At 35.0% G+C, this 15092-nt stretch overlaps 6 protein-coding genes across 6 annotated transcripts; 3 read left to right on the top strand and 3 right to left on the bottom strand.

Annotated features, from left to right (window-relative positions):
• Positions 1–1033: 1033 nt before the first annotated feature.
• On the top strand, positions 1034–1318 carry MONOS_6384 (uncharacterized protein; the record flags this gene model as incomplete). The annotated part of the gene is made up of 1 exon (XM_067876613.1): positions 1034–1318. One exon carries the CDS (start codon positions 1034–1036, stop codon positions 1316–1318), a length of 285 nt encoding a protein of 94 aa, XP_067734158.1.
• A 789-nt stretch (positions 1319–2107) lies between these two features.
• MONOS_6383 (uncharacterized protein) lies at positions 2108–3145 on the bottom strand (the record flags this gene model as incomplete). The annotated part of the gene is made up of 3 exons (XM_067876612.1): positions 2108–2650; positions 2726–2814; positions 3088–3145. The coding sequence occupies 3 exons, from the start codon at positions 3143–3145 to the stop codon at positions 2108–2110; spliced, it is 690 nt and encodes a 229-aa protein (XP_067734159.1).
• A 234-nt stretch (positions 3146–3379) lies between these two features.
• MONOS_6382 (uncharacterized protein) lies at positions 3380–3886 on the bottom strand (the record flags this gene model as incomplete). Its single annotated transcript, XM_067876611.1, has 1 exon — positions 3380–3886. The coding sequence occupies one exon, from the start codon at positions 3884–3886 to the stop codon at positions 3380–3382; it is 507 nt and encodes a 168-aa protein (XP_067734160.1).
• Positions 3887–8826: 4940 nt separating this feature from the next.
• Positions 8827–9036, bottom strand: MONOS_17047 (uncharacterized protein; the record flags this gene model as incomplete). The annotated part of the gene is made up of 1 exon (XM_067869928.1): positions 8827–9036. The coding sequence occupies one exon, from the start codon at positions 9034–9036 to the stop codon at positions 8827–8829; it is 210 nt and encodes a 69-aa protein (XP_067734161.1).
• A 1428-nt stretch (positions 9037–10464) lies between these two features.
• MONOS_6381 (uncharacterized protein) lies at positions 10465–11878 on the top strand (the record flags this gene model as incomplete). The annotated part of the gene is made up of 1 exon (XM_067876610.1): positions 10465–11878. The coding sequence occupies one exon, from the start codon at positions 10465–10467 to the stop codon at positions 11572–11574; it is 1110 nt and encodes a 369-aa protein (XP_067734162.1). The 3' UTR covers positions 11575–11878.
• Positions 11879–13310: 1432 nt separating this feature from the next.
• On the top strand, positions 13311–14573 carry MONOS_6380 (uncharacterized protein; the record flags this gene model as incomplete). The annotated part of the gene is made up of 2 exons (XM_067876609.1): positions 13311–13832; positions 13911–14573. 2 exons carry the CDS (start codon positions 13311–13313, stop codon positions 14571–14573), a joined length of 1185 nt encoding a protein of 394 aa, XP_067734163.1.
• Positions 14574–15092: the final 519 nt, after the last annotated feature.

Below are 15092 nucleotides of genomic sequence, written 5' to 3' on the forward strand. Positions count from 1 at the left end.
CTGGTTGAGAGCTAGCCACCAACTGCGGAATGTGCTTAACAGAGCGAGAAAAAGAGAAATGCTACCAGGGAGACTCAAACGAGATAGGATGAACTTCATCCATGCCACATGACTCAGAAAACCACTTCGTATCTCTTTCAACTACCTTCGGTGTTCTGCAGCTTGTTATTTTAACATGGAACAATGAATGACTTTTATGCTTATGTGAGTGTCTGCCTCATTGTTACTTGCACAATCTTCACAATACTTTCAAATGGCAAATGAATGTTCGACCTCTTCTTCTCCTTCTCCTTCTTATTCTCTCTCTGCATCGTCCATCCCAGCTTCCACTTCTCCGCTTCAATTTCTTAATTATTCATTCTCTCTCTCAGCTGAATGTGTTCAAACGGATTAAAACCACAACAGAATACAAGTGCGCAAAGGGCAAAAAGCAACAGGAAAGCAAGCAACTAAAGAATTTGGCAGAGAAAATTACACATACGAAGAGGAATACGAAGAAAAAGGGAAAGAGGAAGTGGAAGAGCTGGTTGTTTGAGTGAAACATCACGAAAGAGAAGGAGATGAGCACGAGGTGATCCAACAACCGACGAATAGGATGAAAATGTTACTGGAGATGGGGAATAATAATAGGAGAAAGAAGGTGATAGATCTGAAATAGCAGGAGAAGAGAAAGAAGAAGACATTCAAAAGTGCAAAGAGGCAGAGAAAAGAGGATAAGATCCATTATAATTCATGTTTTTGAACAATCTCATAAATTGAAGTGGAAGCATTGAAGAAGAGAGAAGAGCCACGGCTTGACAGATCAGGTGCTGCATTTGGAGAGTGAAGCGAGGTTGATACAAAAGGCAGCTGAAACGCACTGCTTTGGAATTCGACTGATGAATTGAGATGAAACGAAGAAAAGGAAAAAGATGAAGTTGACTATGACAATGATGGCAATGACGATTTATCGCTAGAGTCATTCTGTTGTTTCATTTCGTTTTTTTCTCCAACACTTCCTTCTTCATCTGTTGTGGTGCTTTCATCCGTTCCAATGGGAATGATGATTGATGTGATGAGTGCTGCCCTCAAAAGCGACAGGTCGTCTCTGCCGAGGCAGAAGCAGTCGTCGATGGAGAACAACACGGCATCTCTAAGCTGGTTGTCAGAAACAAGATGGATGACTGGCTGTGGGATGAGGGAAAATATAGCAACGATCTGTGGAGTGAGTGTGGGAAAGGACTATAGCTCCGTTGGGAAAGAAGTGAGTGAAAAAGAAGAAGATGGCGAAGATGGAAAAGAAGCTGCAATAGAAGAGGAAATATCAGTGAAGCGTTAAAATAAAATTGAAAAATCAGCAAGCAATAATGGAATTCAGAAGGCATAGAGAGATGCACAAAGCTGTTGAGAATACAGAATGCATGACAAAGAAGATATGTTGAAAGCTATTAAAGCACTTCGAACATTATCATAGAAAAGAAGTGAGATTTAATTGAAAAGAGCAAGAAACGCAACACATATTCTCCTTCTCGTTTACTTCCATCACGAATATTGCTTTCAGTTTCCTCATTCAGATGTTCTTCTTTTTTTTGCTCATTGATATTAACGCTTCACAAGAACTATTAGAAAATATGCTGTATATTCATGAAAATATTGATTGATATTTTTGTGAAAATCAAAAAAGAAAACAGATGATTTATTGTTTTTTTTAAATTTATTGAAAGTGTTGTGAAATGTAAATACTTTTGCAAAAAGGCTAAATTGTTAAAAGAGCATTTAGAGCTTCTAATGATAGGGAATGCCTTCTGTCACCAGAGATCATTTTCATCCTTGAAAAGATACGTTCGCAGCTTGCTTCGCTGCATGGAGACGAAACGAATGAATAACAGATGTTTGAGTATATTGTTTGAATAGGTCCTTTCTTCGTGATCTCTGCATAGAACTTTTGTGTATCGTCTTCAAATATGAAGCTTGGTGCTTCATTCAAATATTCCAGAAACAGTTTGAAACATAAATCCCTGATCTCCTTCGATTGATTTGATAAAACTGTTGTCACGTATCTTTCAAAACTTTGTCTAATTCGTGTATCCCAGCAAGATGATATGGAACACACCACTTGATCACAAACTTATTTCTCTTTTTCTGGTTCCAGACGGGAAATAAAACTAATCTTCTGGTTAGAAAACAGCACCTCCACATCATCAGTGCCATATTCTATTTCATCTGTTCCGTCTTCCATTGAATCTTCAAGTGAGTCATGAGAATTATCTTCGAAAACAAGCGTTTGAGAAGATGTCAAGCATGTTGAAGAAAAACTTTCAGAAGAAGAAGAGCAGGAGGAAGCAGTTGAATGAATTAAAGAAGACTCATTCATGGTTTCATCTGTTTTCTTTTCGCTTTGTTTGAAGGGTACGGTCATTATAAATTCATCATCTTCTGAATAATCTTCAGCCATGCATAAGCCAAAAAAGTCCTCTTCACTAGACTCTGTTTCACTTTCGTCACTTTTGCTTTCCTTTCTTGAAGCTTCTACGTTTTCAAATTCTGAACGCTTGAAATTTGAAACCATGATGATCATGCTGCGAATTTCTTCTATAATCTCTTTTGAATGATAACCTTCATCTTCCTCAATGCCATTTCTTATCAGCTTTGTCATGGGAACACAGTTGTCCTTTATTTTATGGAGTTTGTATGATACGCAGTTTAATGCTTCAAAAAAACAGTCATTTGTTAAAGAATAACAAACTGATTGATGTGGTTGTCCTGTAAGAGTTTGAAATGAAGGATTTGAAGCGCAAATGATAGGTGAACGTGTGAATGATGAATATTCCGAAGCTGAAGAGGATTGTTAAAATGAGATTAATTGCTTTGGCTCTGAATTCAACGGTGTGCAAGAAATAGATTTTTCTGCTTCAAAAAAAGAAATTGAAAATTTATTTCGAATGATATTTTGAAGTCCTGTTGGAGACAACACATAAGATAACGTTATAAATTCACCAGTGTTCCCGGTTAACATGTAATTATGGAATATTATAATAAAATTAACGAAAACATTTTTCCATTCTGTTTCTTTAATAAATGAAAGATTTTTGATTCCATATAGCAAACCGAATGCATTCAGCACCTTTGGAAAGACATTTCCCATCTTTGTTCTTTCATTTTCCATTTCTAAATGTAATCTTTGAATTGGAAAAAGGAGAAGTTCTGCGATCATTATGTTTCTTATTTGATCGAATAGTAATAATTTTTCGAAAAATATCTTTTCTCTGTTTTTTCTAATAAAGCAACAAATAGAATACAAGCACAGCCATCTCGTTTGAATAAATGTTGGACATTTCCGTTTTAAGGATTTTTTCACAGAAGAAGTGCGGGCATTTTTTGCAAATTCTGTAATAATAGTTTACTGGTTCTTCAGATAAAAGATTTCAGAAAACGCGTGAACAACAACCAAATTCAGCAAATGATTCATGCAGTGAATGAAAAATGGAGCAGCCTTTAAATTTTCAATTAGTAACTTTTCATTATCTTCCATTGGAATTGTAATATTTTCAATTGCTTTTTTTTGCGGACTTAAGCCATCCGAACAAAAACAGCGAACATGCGCATTGATTACTTCCAGTTCCCGAATTACTGTCCAAGCTAGTTTTCTGTACTGCTTTGCATTGTTGCAGCATGGATATGCTTTCCAAAACACTGATGATGCATTTGGTACCAATGGAGCTATCGTAACAACTGTGCACTTCTGATTTCCCACAACACCTGAATCCATCATAACGCACACGCCCATTCCCCTCAGTGCTGCGTCACGCTTCTGTTTTGCAAACTCGCTGTCCTCAATGACCATTCTTCGTATTTTCTTTCTTGTTAGGAATGGGAAAATGTTTGACGGAGACAGTCCTGGATTCATTTGAGATAAATGAATTAAGGCTGTGATAAAATTATTAAATACTTCAGAAGACGCTGATAAGAAAGATATGTTGCAATGGCTTATTATTTTCGCAAATAAAGTCTGTAAATTGGTGGATGTGCTCTGAATCAGTGTTCTTTCTTTGCTCTCCCTAATGCGATCGATTTTTTGAAGAGCTTTCTGCTCTTTGAAAGAAAACATGATACGATTTTCCAATAATAATCAACGATGATTTCTTATTGCAACGTAACTCCTACGACCACTTGTTCCACATATTTGATTTCCCCGAACATTTGGGCATAAATATTGTTTATGATATTCTTTTGTTGGAGAGCCATCAATGTTTGAAGGAAAAAATGATATCCATATTTGATTATTGATGACCTCTAAAGATATTCTGGTTGAATATTAATTGTTTTTCTTAGGGTGCTTGTGAACTTTTTTTTCATAATAAAAGCAAAAAAATATTAAAAATTAAGTAACATCAAACTTGCTCCTTTTTCATATGATCCCACTTGCTCCAGTTTTAGAAAACAACATCCGTGATTGTTCAATTCTTCCATTTTTCTTGCAAAAGCCAGTTTCTGATAAAGCGACACAAAAAATCAAGCTTCAATTATCAAAACAAAAGAAGCAAGAAATAAAACTCACAAACTATTTGATTATCCACCAAGGCATTCTGAAATTCACTTAAAAGATTTTCACATTCACGCATGTTGGGCGTTGACAAAAATATTTGTCAAAGTCAAAAAAAAGATCGACCAGTCTGTGACTTGGGCAATTTCCAAAAAACTGATCCGGTCAAAACCCATAAACGGATGCTTTTTTTCTCAAATGAAAATTATTGATCATAATAAATTCTATAATAATTCTTTAGCTTTTTATCTTGATTTTTTTTTCATTTTGAAATAATAAAGTACATGAAAAATGAACTATTAAACTTATGAATTTTAAAAATAAAATTTTACTGTATTTTGACTTCAATCATTTTCAAAGTCAGTCAATAGCATATTTTCAAAAGTCAAAAGTCTGAAGTCACCCAGGGTTAGTTGAATGTCTAATATCAAATTGTTATTATGAAATGATTCCAATTCACATTTCTCAATATCATGATATTTCCCGTAATTTTTTTGGGATACAGTTTGTGCAAAAAATACAGGACATCGCAAAAAATACCGGACAGGATCGATATCTCAATAACCGCAAGAGAATTAATTCTGACATTTTTCTTCAAAATATATCTCATCAATGCAAACTCAATACATGCATGAGACTTACAAAAAGACTTCATTTGTACTCAGAAATAATTATTATTTGATTCTTGGAGAAATAAAATTTTGAGTTTCTCCGAGATTTTTAAAATAAATTTTTCTGAGCGCAAATGCGGCTATTTTGAAAGTTTTGAATATCAATTGAGTTTGTATCAACGAGATATATTTTGAAGAAAATAGTCAGAATTATTCCTCTTGCAGTTATTGTGAAATCGATCTTGTCCGGCATTTTTTGAACAAACTGTATTTGAAGTTTCTAGCTGTGGAAAGAATGATTTTGATAAACTTTTGTAGAGAGAAACAATACACCACAATCCAAAACCTATATTTTCAAGCAGGAAATCACTAATTATTCATTTGCAAGAAAGAATTATCATCTCAAACCTCCCGGTTTCTGAGAAATAACTATTTTTTATTTTGGGAAAAAATCTCCTTTTTATGGGATGGATTAAATTTGATTGCATTGATGTCTCACATTCCTGATCGCAAATCTTATATTTTTCAAAAAATAAAACTTTTCCAAGATAATAAAGCAACGTGGAATTGGTTAACGAGATATATGCCATTTGCAGTGTTCAGAAAATGCTTTCAGTGCAGGAAAAATCACTCCATAGAAGCTCGAGATAATTGCAGAAATTACTGGTGTAACAAATGTGGAAAATATTGCTCATTGTTAGGATTGAATCCTTTGAAAAATTCAAAAACATCTTTTGAGAAAATAATGATGATATTTCTGTGTTTCTAAATCAACATAGATATATTTCAATGCAGCTTGCTCACTGATGTTTCAAGACAAACTGTTGGGGGTTTTTATTCCATTGGAAGAGCATGTATGGCTGATTACGGTTCAACATCTTTTTGAAAGCTTGGTTGACCTGGAATAATTGTTGAAACAGATGAAGCAATTCTGCGAAAAAGAAAGTTTTGAAAAGGAAGAAGAAAGAAATGGATACGGTTATTCGGAATGATAGAAAGAAAACATGATGGAAAGAAAGGGAAATGTTTGATTGTGAGAGTGAAAAACAGAAAAAAAGAGACATTAATTTCATTTATCGAAGATTACACAATTCCAGGATCAACAATTTACTCAGACAAGTGGAAAGCCTACAGCTCATTGTCATCTTTAGGTTATGATCATCACACTGTTTGTCACACAAACAATTTCGTAGATCCAGAAAGTGGCATTTGCACATATTTGATTGAAAGCACTTGGTCATGCTTTCGAAAATCTCTTCCAAGAAATGGAATCAAAGAAAAATACATTGATAACTTTGTGACTAGCTTTGTTGGAAAAAGATCAGAAACACTTGAATTTGAAGATATCATTCAATAATTACTCGTTCATAAGCTCTAAAATGTTGAAAAAGAAATTGATGAAACCCAAAAAAATGAAACAGAAGAATCTGTTGAAAGTGATGTGCCGGTTTATAATGAAAATGAAGAAGAAACTGAAGCAAATTCTGATTATTTGTCTAAATTTTTTTGAAAAGTTCCTTTTGTTGAATTTTCAAATATTATAAAAATTTCAAAAATCTATCAAGTTTCTGTTCACATTCACGAAACAACACTCAAATGGAAACAATAACATTGTCATGTTTTTATTTCAATGACAACAAAATTTGGCAAGTGTGATATAAATTTTTAACGAAATATGAATTTTTATTTTATTTGAAAATTAAACAAAAGGAGCTTTTCAAAAAAATATAGACATATAGGAGCGTGTGATGGAGCAGATGCATCCGAGTATGAATTGTGACAAATTTTTTTTTTTCATTCGCATTTTGAACAAAAAAATATATTTTCAAAAAAAATTCATTTTTGTTTTTCTTCAAAACCAGGAGTTGGCAGTTACCGAAAATGTTATTAAACAACGAATATTAACATGTGGAACACAATTATAATGAATTTGGGTTGCGGCGTATTGAAACCTTCTGCCTATGCTTCTTGTGGATGTTGTTTTTGTATAAATAAGTGGATGTTTTAATCAGATTTCTTTCAGAATGCATCTTCCTGCCGAAAAAAATACATCAAGGAAATTAATTAATGAGAGGAATAAAAAAGCTTCAAAAAGTTGGAATGAAGCTGATTGAAATTCAGAAAAATAATCAACATTTCATTGACAAGCAAATCCCCCTCTCTATTCAAATCACAAAATAATGATTGAAATGAAAATTGTTTATCTCATTGGCTTTTTGCAATCCGCACTCACCTTAACATTGTTTCATTTCTGCTTCAATAAGCTGGTCTGAGTAGGGTCATCTTTTTTGTTGGAACTTTTTTCTTTATTGGCACTTTTTTTTAAATAAAAATTAATCTGACCCAGAAATGATATTTTAAAATATATTTTTGGTATATATACAAATGTGATATATTCTAATATGGGTCATTATTTTTCATATCGTAACTTTGTTCGAAGAAAGATCTTTTTTTAAATAATTGTGGTATAAAGAGAAAAAGTCAAAAATACATGTTTATAATTAAATAGAAAAAGAATTGTGAATGAATTTTTGAAAACCAAGTCACTTTGAGAAAAACTTATAAATTCCATTATAACATTTAATTTTTGAGTTATTTATTTTATTTGAATTATTTGATATCACAACATCGAACAAGTCCAATTATCTATTATTGAAGATTACAATTTGAGTATGATTATATTATATTAATTTTTTACTGCTTTTTATTAACTATCATCAAAAAATACAAAAATAATTGTTTTATGAAATTTAGAAATGAATTTGTGAGATTTATAATTTTTGTGGTTATTTTTTTTATGACATTATAAATGTTATTAATGACGTATTTATATTTTGATGATTTGAGATATTCGAAAGAAGCATTGAAGATTTTTTTTAAATAAAAAGGAAAAATGAAGCTTACGAACTATTTGATGTTATGTTAGTTGTTTGGTCAAATGTATAAACAAAGAAGAAAAATTCTGAAGGTAATCAGCAATTAGATATATGTGTAATTTTACATATTCATTCATTTATTTGGTTGTTTAAATATTTGTTGATTTAAATATTTGTTTGTTTTGTTAGCATCTTTCGAGAAATGTGAAGCAGAAATGAAAGAAACAGAGACTGAAAACATTTAAGCACTAGCCTGGGAAAGAAAGGGATGCAGATGAAAAGGGAAAGCTGTATTATAAATGGAGAAGGAGGCAAAGTCGAAGGGGATTCTTGGGTGAATGATGAAGACGCCGACAGGTGCTTTGAGGCGTTGCAGCGGTAGGAAGATGAACGAAAATGGAAAAGCAGGAATGGGTTGTGTGAGAGAGCTATGGAAAGGAGGAGCTTTGGAAGGATGGCTACAAAGGAATGGAGGTGCTACTTAGCACTTGGGCTCAATTTCGAAAAGACAAAACAGGTGATGCCACCACATTCGTTGATGCCTTTAACTTCATCGCAACCATATTCTTTCTTTTTATCTTCTTCGTTTTCTTCTTCTTTTTCGTCGTCATCGTCGTCATCACCTTCGCCTTCTTCTTCTTCTTCTTCTCTGGTTTGTTTTTAAAGAATTCAGCTGCAGCAGACTCCGCACAGCTATTGAACTCTCAGCAAATCGAGTGCAACTGTACATCATCTCATCTCATCTCTCTCTTCTCTTCTCTTCTCTTCTCTTCTCCTCTACCACACCGACGCCACACCGACGACACAGTCACATCCATCAGGTGGTGTCTGAAGAACACGGGCAGCTCCTCTTTGCCAAGCGATGGCAGCACAGCAGCAGCGGTGGAGGTGGCAGATTGTGCATGGGGTAGCTGTGGGGCGCTTTCCGCAGGGGCGACTGGCCTGGTATCTCCGACTGGATGTTCGCCGCCTCCGCTTCTGCATCTCTTGTCAGGATAGCCTCGCGCAGCTGGTCATTGCCCTCCATCTTGTTGGCAGATGGATTATCGGGCTGTGTGTTGGAGGCACAGCCATTTTGTTTGGTGTGTCTTCAAAGGGCGAGAGGACTTTCAGGAGAAGACTGCTGCGATGTGAGAAACCATTCACCAGAGAAGCGATGGAGCAGAGGAGTTGAGAGGAAGAGCTGTGCGGAGGATGAGAAGGGAAAGAGGAGTGGAAGAAAAATTTGGAAGAGAGCGAGAAAGATGAATAAAAGGAGAGGGGTGTTGTTTTCGGAGAATTTTGTGAGGTGGATGGAGGAGGACAACAGCAATGACAAGAAACTGAGAGCAGCCACCATTCTGGAATTGTGAGGGGAAAGGGAGGGCGATGGTGAAGAAAAGGCAGAGGAATGAGCAGTGGATGACAGGGTGTGGTGATTTGGATGGAAGGATCAGGCACAACATTTGGGAATGAGATTTTGTGAGGAGTTTTTTAAGTGAGATGAGGAAATGGGATGTTTTGGGGGATGTTCAAGATCTTATGAAATATGATTGAATTGCGAAAAGTATTGTTTGTCACATTATTTATTAGCCTTCTTCAATATGAACTTCCTCATCTTCCTCATCTTCCTCATTTTCTTCTTCTCCATCATCATCATTTTCTTCTTCTTTATCATCATCATCTTCCTCATCTTTTTCATCTTCATTATCTCCATTATCACCATCATGTTTTCGTTTGCACCACTCCAACAAATGAAAGTGTTTTTATGTGAAATCTTCTTGTTGGTTATTATCATTTTTGCCTTCATGGCCTTCGACAAGTCTGAGTTCTCCTCTAATTCGTCTGCTTCATCATCTTTATCTTCATCTTCAATATTTTTAAGAATAGGGTTTGTGGATGTTATTTGAGAAGAAGCAGAACAAGAAGTTGGACTTTGACTGATTTTTTTATGAGGAAATTAGGTAAATGAAGAAGGGGTATATGGGTTTTGTTAGCAGAAAGGAACGATGTTTGGAGGAGGAGAAGAAAATTTTCCAAGATAATTCGTATTAAAGTCACAGGTTTGCATTTTTTTAAAAATAATTTTTATCATATGTTATTTTTTATTTATAAAATAAGGATTTTTACAAGAATGTTCAACGACAACGAATGAACAAGGAACATGGAAAGAGAGGATATAAAATGCATTAAAGAAATCAGAAAACAACAATTGAAGGGGTGCATGGAGGAGTAAGGGGGCGTGAAATATAAATGAAATAAAAAGAAGATATTTTTCTTTCTTTTTTTGAAGGCTTTGGAAGACATATAGGACGAATCTTGTTAAAAGCCGAAAATGAGATCAAGGAATTGATGATACAGCAGAAGAAGAAATTTGGTAAATGATTGAGAAGAAAAAGATATATTTTTGGAAGTTAGATAATGAAAAATAAGTTGATGAGTTAATAAGTCAGAAAACAAGGCAGTTGAAACGGCAATGGGGATGAAGGTGACTGAGGACAAAGGATGGAAGGAAGAAGATGATTATTTTTTTGTGAGGGAGTTATTGAACTCGTCAGTTGAGTTGAAAAGGATTGAGCTGATTGGAGATGAAATTGGGAGGATTGTGTGTGGAACGAGGGGGAGTGTGGTTGTGGTGAAGGGATGTGGTGTGGAGATGGGGAGAGGCAAGGAGGCAGGGGTGTTTGAGCTGGGAGGGTGCAGAGGGGTGTTTTGGAACATCACGCTGAGAGGGATTGGAAGGGGAGGAAATGTGTGTGGGAGACTGTTTGGAGGAGAGGGGAGGATGGGGCAGACGGGGAATGAGAGAGAAGGTGGGGGAGGAAGAGGAAGAGGAGGATGGGGAAGAGGAAGCGGAAGAGATGAAGGAGGAGAGAGAGGAGGACAACGAGGAGGCGGAGGAAGAAGAGGTGGAGAAGGAAGAGGAGAAGGAAGAGGAGAAGAAAGCAAAGGAGGAGGGAGTGTATTGGTGAGTGAGTCAGATTTCTCATCTTTTTGTGTGTCTTCAGCCCCGTTTCTGGCGCCTCCCCTGACACCACTTGTGACACTCACCCAGCTGACCTTCTTCAACATCTCCACAAATCCATCAAAAGCGACACATCTGGGTGAAGGGGTGAGCCAAAGAGTGTTTCTGATGAGTGGATGTGAATTAGTATCAGTGTGGGATGTGTATGATGGGGGCATTGTCCCCTCACTGAACAGCCCCTCATCATCCTTGGCTGCCTCGAACACCTCGTTTGTCAGGTGCTATCGATCACAGAATGTTGCAGTCAATGGGAGTGAGGGGAATCCGTCGAAGCCAGCGAGACAGCAGATTACAGATAACGGAGCGAATTCGTTCACTTGGTGTGTGTGGAATGGGTCAAAAACCACTGGAACAGGAACTTCTTATTCAGATGGAACTTCAAATGGTGGAGCGATTTACATGTATAACAAGGCATCTGGAACTCTTTCAGTGAAGTTTTGTTCGTTCAACGATTGCTATGCATATTGTGCTGGGGGAGGTATTATGTGCTATATAATCAGTTCAATCAAGATTGAGAACAACTCGTTCGATGCATGTACTGCTCAAAGTCATACTGGATGAGGGATGTATGCTTATAATATTAAATCATGTGTCAGGGTCAGTGGTTGTGAATTCCAGAAATGTTCTGCTTATGGCTGGGGGGGAGGCCTTTATCTTGATAATTTTCAGGTTTCAGGAATAGACTGAATAGGAACAATTAATTTGCTTTATGTTTGTGAAAAAAATGAAGCTTTGCAATTAGACAGATTCTTTTTGGCTTTCATTGATGTTTCAAAATTTTCTTCTTTTTTTTTTAAGTTTAATCTTTTTTCTTCATTTCATTTGTACACTGGTAAATTGAAATAAATATTTTGTAATTGATAAAGTTAATTATATGTTTATTGAAAAATCAAATTAATGTGTTATGTAAAACAAGTTCTTCTATAGAATTTATCAAAAACATGAAGATCTCATAAGAATACAGATAAATGAATAATCTCATGTAGATAAATGAAGTGGAAATTTCATAAATAAAAAATTCTTCAATTAAATAAACAAAGTCCAATGTTTGAAATGAAGAAAAAACATAAAACAATGAAAAACAAAATAATTTTTTAACCAAACATTACGGTCACTTTTCACATTTTATCTTAAATATTTGAAATGATAACATGTTATTATCATGATTTGACCTATCTTTTATCTAAATACTCTTTCTCCATCAAAAAATACAGAACATTTATATTTGAAAACATATTTCATATTTTAAAAATCTTCATTCGTCATAAATCGAATGTGCGTCATTCACGACATAAATACGGTTATAAAAAGCACAGTTTCCAAACAAAAACCTTGAAATTTCGAATTAAATTTCATAAATCAATTATTTTTGTATTTTTTGATGATAGTTAATAAAAAGCAGTAAAAAATTAATATAATATAATCATACTCAAATTGTAATCTTCAATAATAGATAATTGGACTTGTTCGATGTTGTGATATCAAATAATTCAAATAAAATAAATAACTCAAAAATTAAATGTTATAATGGAATTTATAAGTTTTTCTCAAAGTGACTTGGTTTTCAAAAATTCATTCACAATTCTTTTTCTATTTAATTATAAACATGTATTTTTGACTTTTTCTCTTTATACCACAATTATTTAAAAAAAGATCTTTCTTCGAACAAAGTTACGATATGAAAAATAATGACCCATATTTGAATTTTGAAAGAAATCCAATTTCTCATGGGGGGAAATGGGGGGGGGGGGGGGGGGGGGGGTTCAAGTCCTTCCATTGAGCTTTCATGAGAAATTGGACTGCACAAATGTTTGTAAATATTTCTAATTCATTCAAAAATTTAAATATTAATTAAAAATTCTTCAATGAGATTTAATAAATAAAAAAATTTATTAACGATCATTTCCCATAATATATAAATGAAATTGCTAGTGAAAAAGAAAGCTGAAGCGGCGCAGAAGCGGCTGAAGGAAGCAATGTCAACATAACGTTACAGGAAATATAGTTCAAGATTAGAAAGGATTGCGCACATTGTTAATGACAATGTTGTCAGGCTGGTTGATGGAGTCAAATACGGTGGAAAAAGCAAGAAGTCATTGGAGCATGCTGTTAAAGCTATAAAAAACGGCAGGCCTATTGCAAAAGTTGGGCACCCACCAATTATTAGTGGCGAAAAAGAAAAGCAATTCTTGGAAGAAGTGACAATTAAATCTTTCTCTGGGACAAGCCTCACATTACGAAAAGCGCGCGATCTGGTTTGTAATTGATATTTGAATTGTATATTAATTTGTATTTCGATGGAAAATATAATAAACGATAGTGAGGAAGAAGGAGAAAAAGAAGAAAAGAAGAAAAAGACAGTCACTCTGAAGACAGTTTACGCATTCATAAAGCGCCATCCGGAATTGAAGTCCTCGCTGCCAAAGCAAGTTGATATTAACAGACTTGCTGCATCTTGTCAAAAAGTCCTTAAGCCGTGGTATACGGAATTACAAGCATCACACGACGAAAATAAATATCCAGAGGAACTAATCTTCAATATAGATGAATCTTCGCTTCGCATTCCAACTTCTTCACGCGGTGTTGTTGTTCATCCCGCAGATGAGCAAGCTGGATTCAAAAAGACTGCCGAAAGGATGCCGAATGCCACTCTCGTTGCTGGAATAGCTGCTGATGGCTTCTCTCTTCCGTCTGTCGTGCTGTGGCCGAGCGCAAATCTTCCAAAAGAACTTACAACACTGTTGACGCCGTCGCTTGACATTTGGCCAAACACAAACGGCTGGATGGATAAAACGTCATTCAAAAAATACGCCTTAACAGTTCTGCTGCCAGCTATCATTGACAGAAGAAAGCGAATTCTAAAAGAATCTCATCGTTGCCTTCTTCTCCTGGACTAGCACTCATCACGGGATGATCCAACTACATGGAGACAGTTCAAGGAAGACGAAATTGACGTCGTCACCTTCGTTCCACACACCACGCACATATCGCAACCGCTGGACAGAGGCGTACTTGCAGTATTGAAGTCAGAGCTATCAAACAATTACAGCTCTCCATCATCCACCTCCTCATCTTCAAAAAGAACAGCTGTTGCAGATGTGTTGCCACAAGCCCTTCACACAGCATTCACCCCATCAGTCATCAAAAAAGCCTTCATTAACAGCGGAGTCCTCAGCAATGGATCTGGATCGGTGCTTATGAAGCTTCCTCAGTCTTCTCAATTCTTCATTCCTACTCATTCTCATTGTTTCGACTTCTTCGGAAAAGAAATAACAAAAGAAAAACTTCTTGATGAATGGGATGAATATTATGAAAAGCACAAGATGAAAATTGAAGAAATTGAAGAAAAAGATAAGGAAATTGAAGAAAATGTTGAAAATGAAAAAGAAATTGAAGAAGAAGAATTGCCCTTGGAGAAAAAAGTGAAAAGAAAATTCAGAAAAATTAAGAATGATGACGATGAAACAAGTGATGAATTTGACCCCTTTGAACGTGAAAATGGAAAAAGAAAAGTTAGAAGAGTAATTGATTCGAGTTTTGTATTTTTTGATGTGTTTTAAATTTTTTTTCATTTCAAAAAATTTTGGTGCCAATAAAGAAAAAAGTGCCAATAAAAAGATGACCCAATAAATAATCATACAAAACTCATCTTAACTATTCTGAAAAAATAAATAAAAATTTCAGATTCAGTTCATATATCAAATGTCAATTTATTTGCCAAAGTTATCATTGATGCTTGCAGAATAATTGTCAAGACATTACAACAACGGAATACGCCTTAACAAACAAATCATAAACACAACTTTCACAAGAGAACAACAGGAGGTGAAGTGCATTCAAAACTCAGATTTAAGAATGAAGATAATTTCCACTTAATATCCAATAAAAGTTCAATGCTTTATTCCTTTCACAATAGAAGAATAGGCAAGAACAACAACGTCCAATTTCTGAATTGCAGAATTCATTCTTCAAACAATTTTGCCTTCATTTCAGTTTTACTCTGAATTGTCACAAAGGCATCAAAATGGTGAATGTTCCTTTTCATTTCCAAATTTCTGTTCTCACGTTTTGCAGTTCTT

This window comes from Monocercomonoides exilis (genome assembly GCF_001643675.1).
Source record: "Monocercomonoides exilis strain PA203 chromosome Unknown scaffold5-2102611, whole genome shotgun sequence".
NCBI lineage: Eukaryota > Preaxostyla > Oxymonadida > Polymastigidae > Monocercomonoides > Monocercomonoides exilis.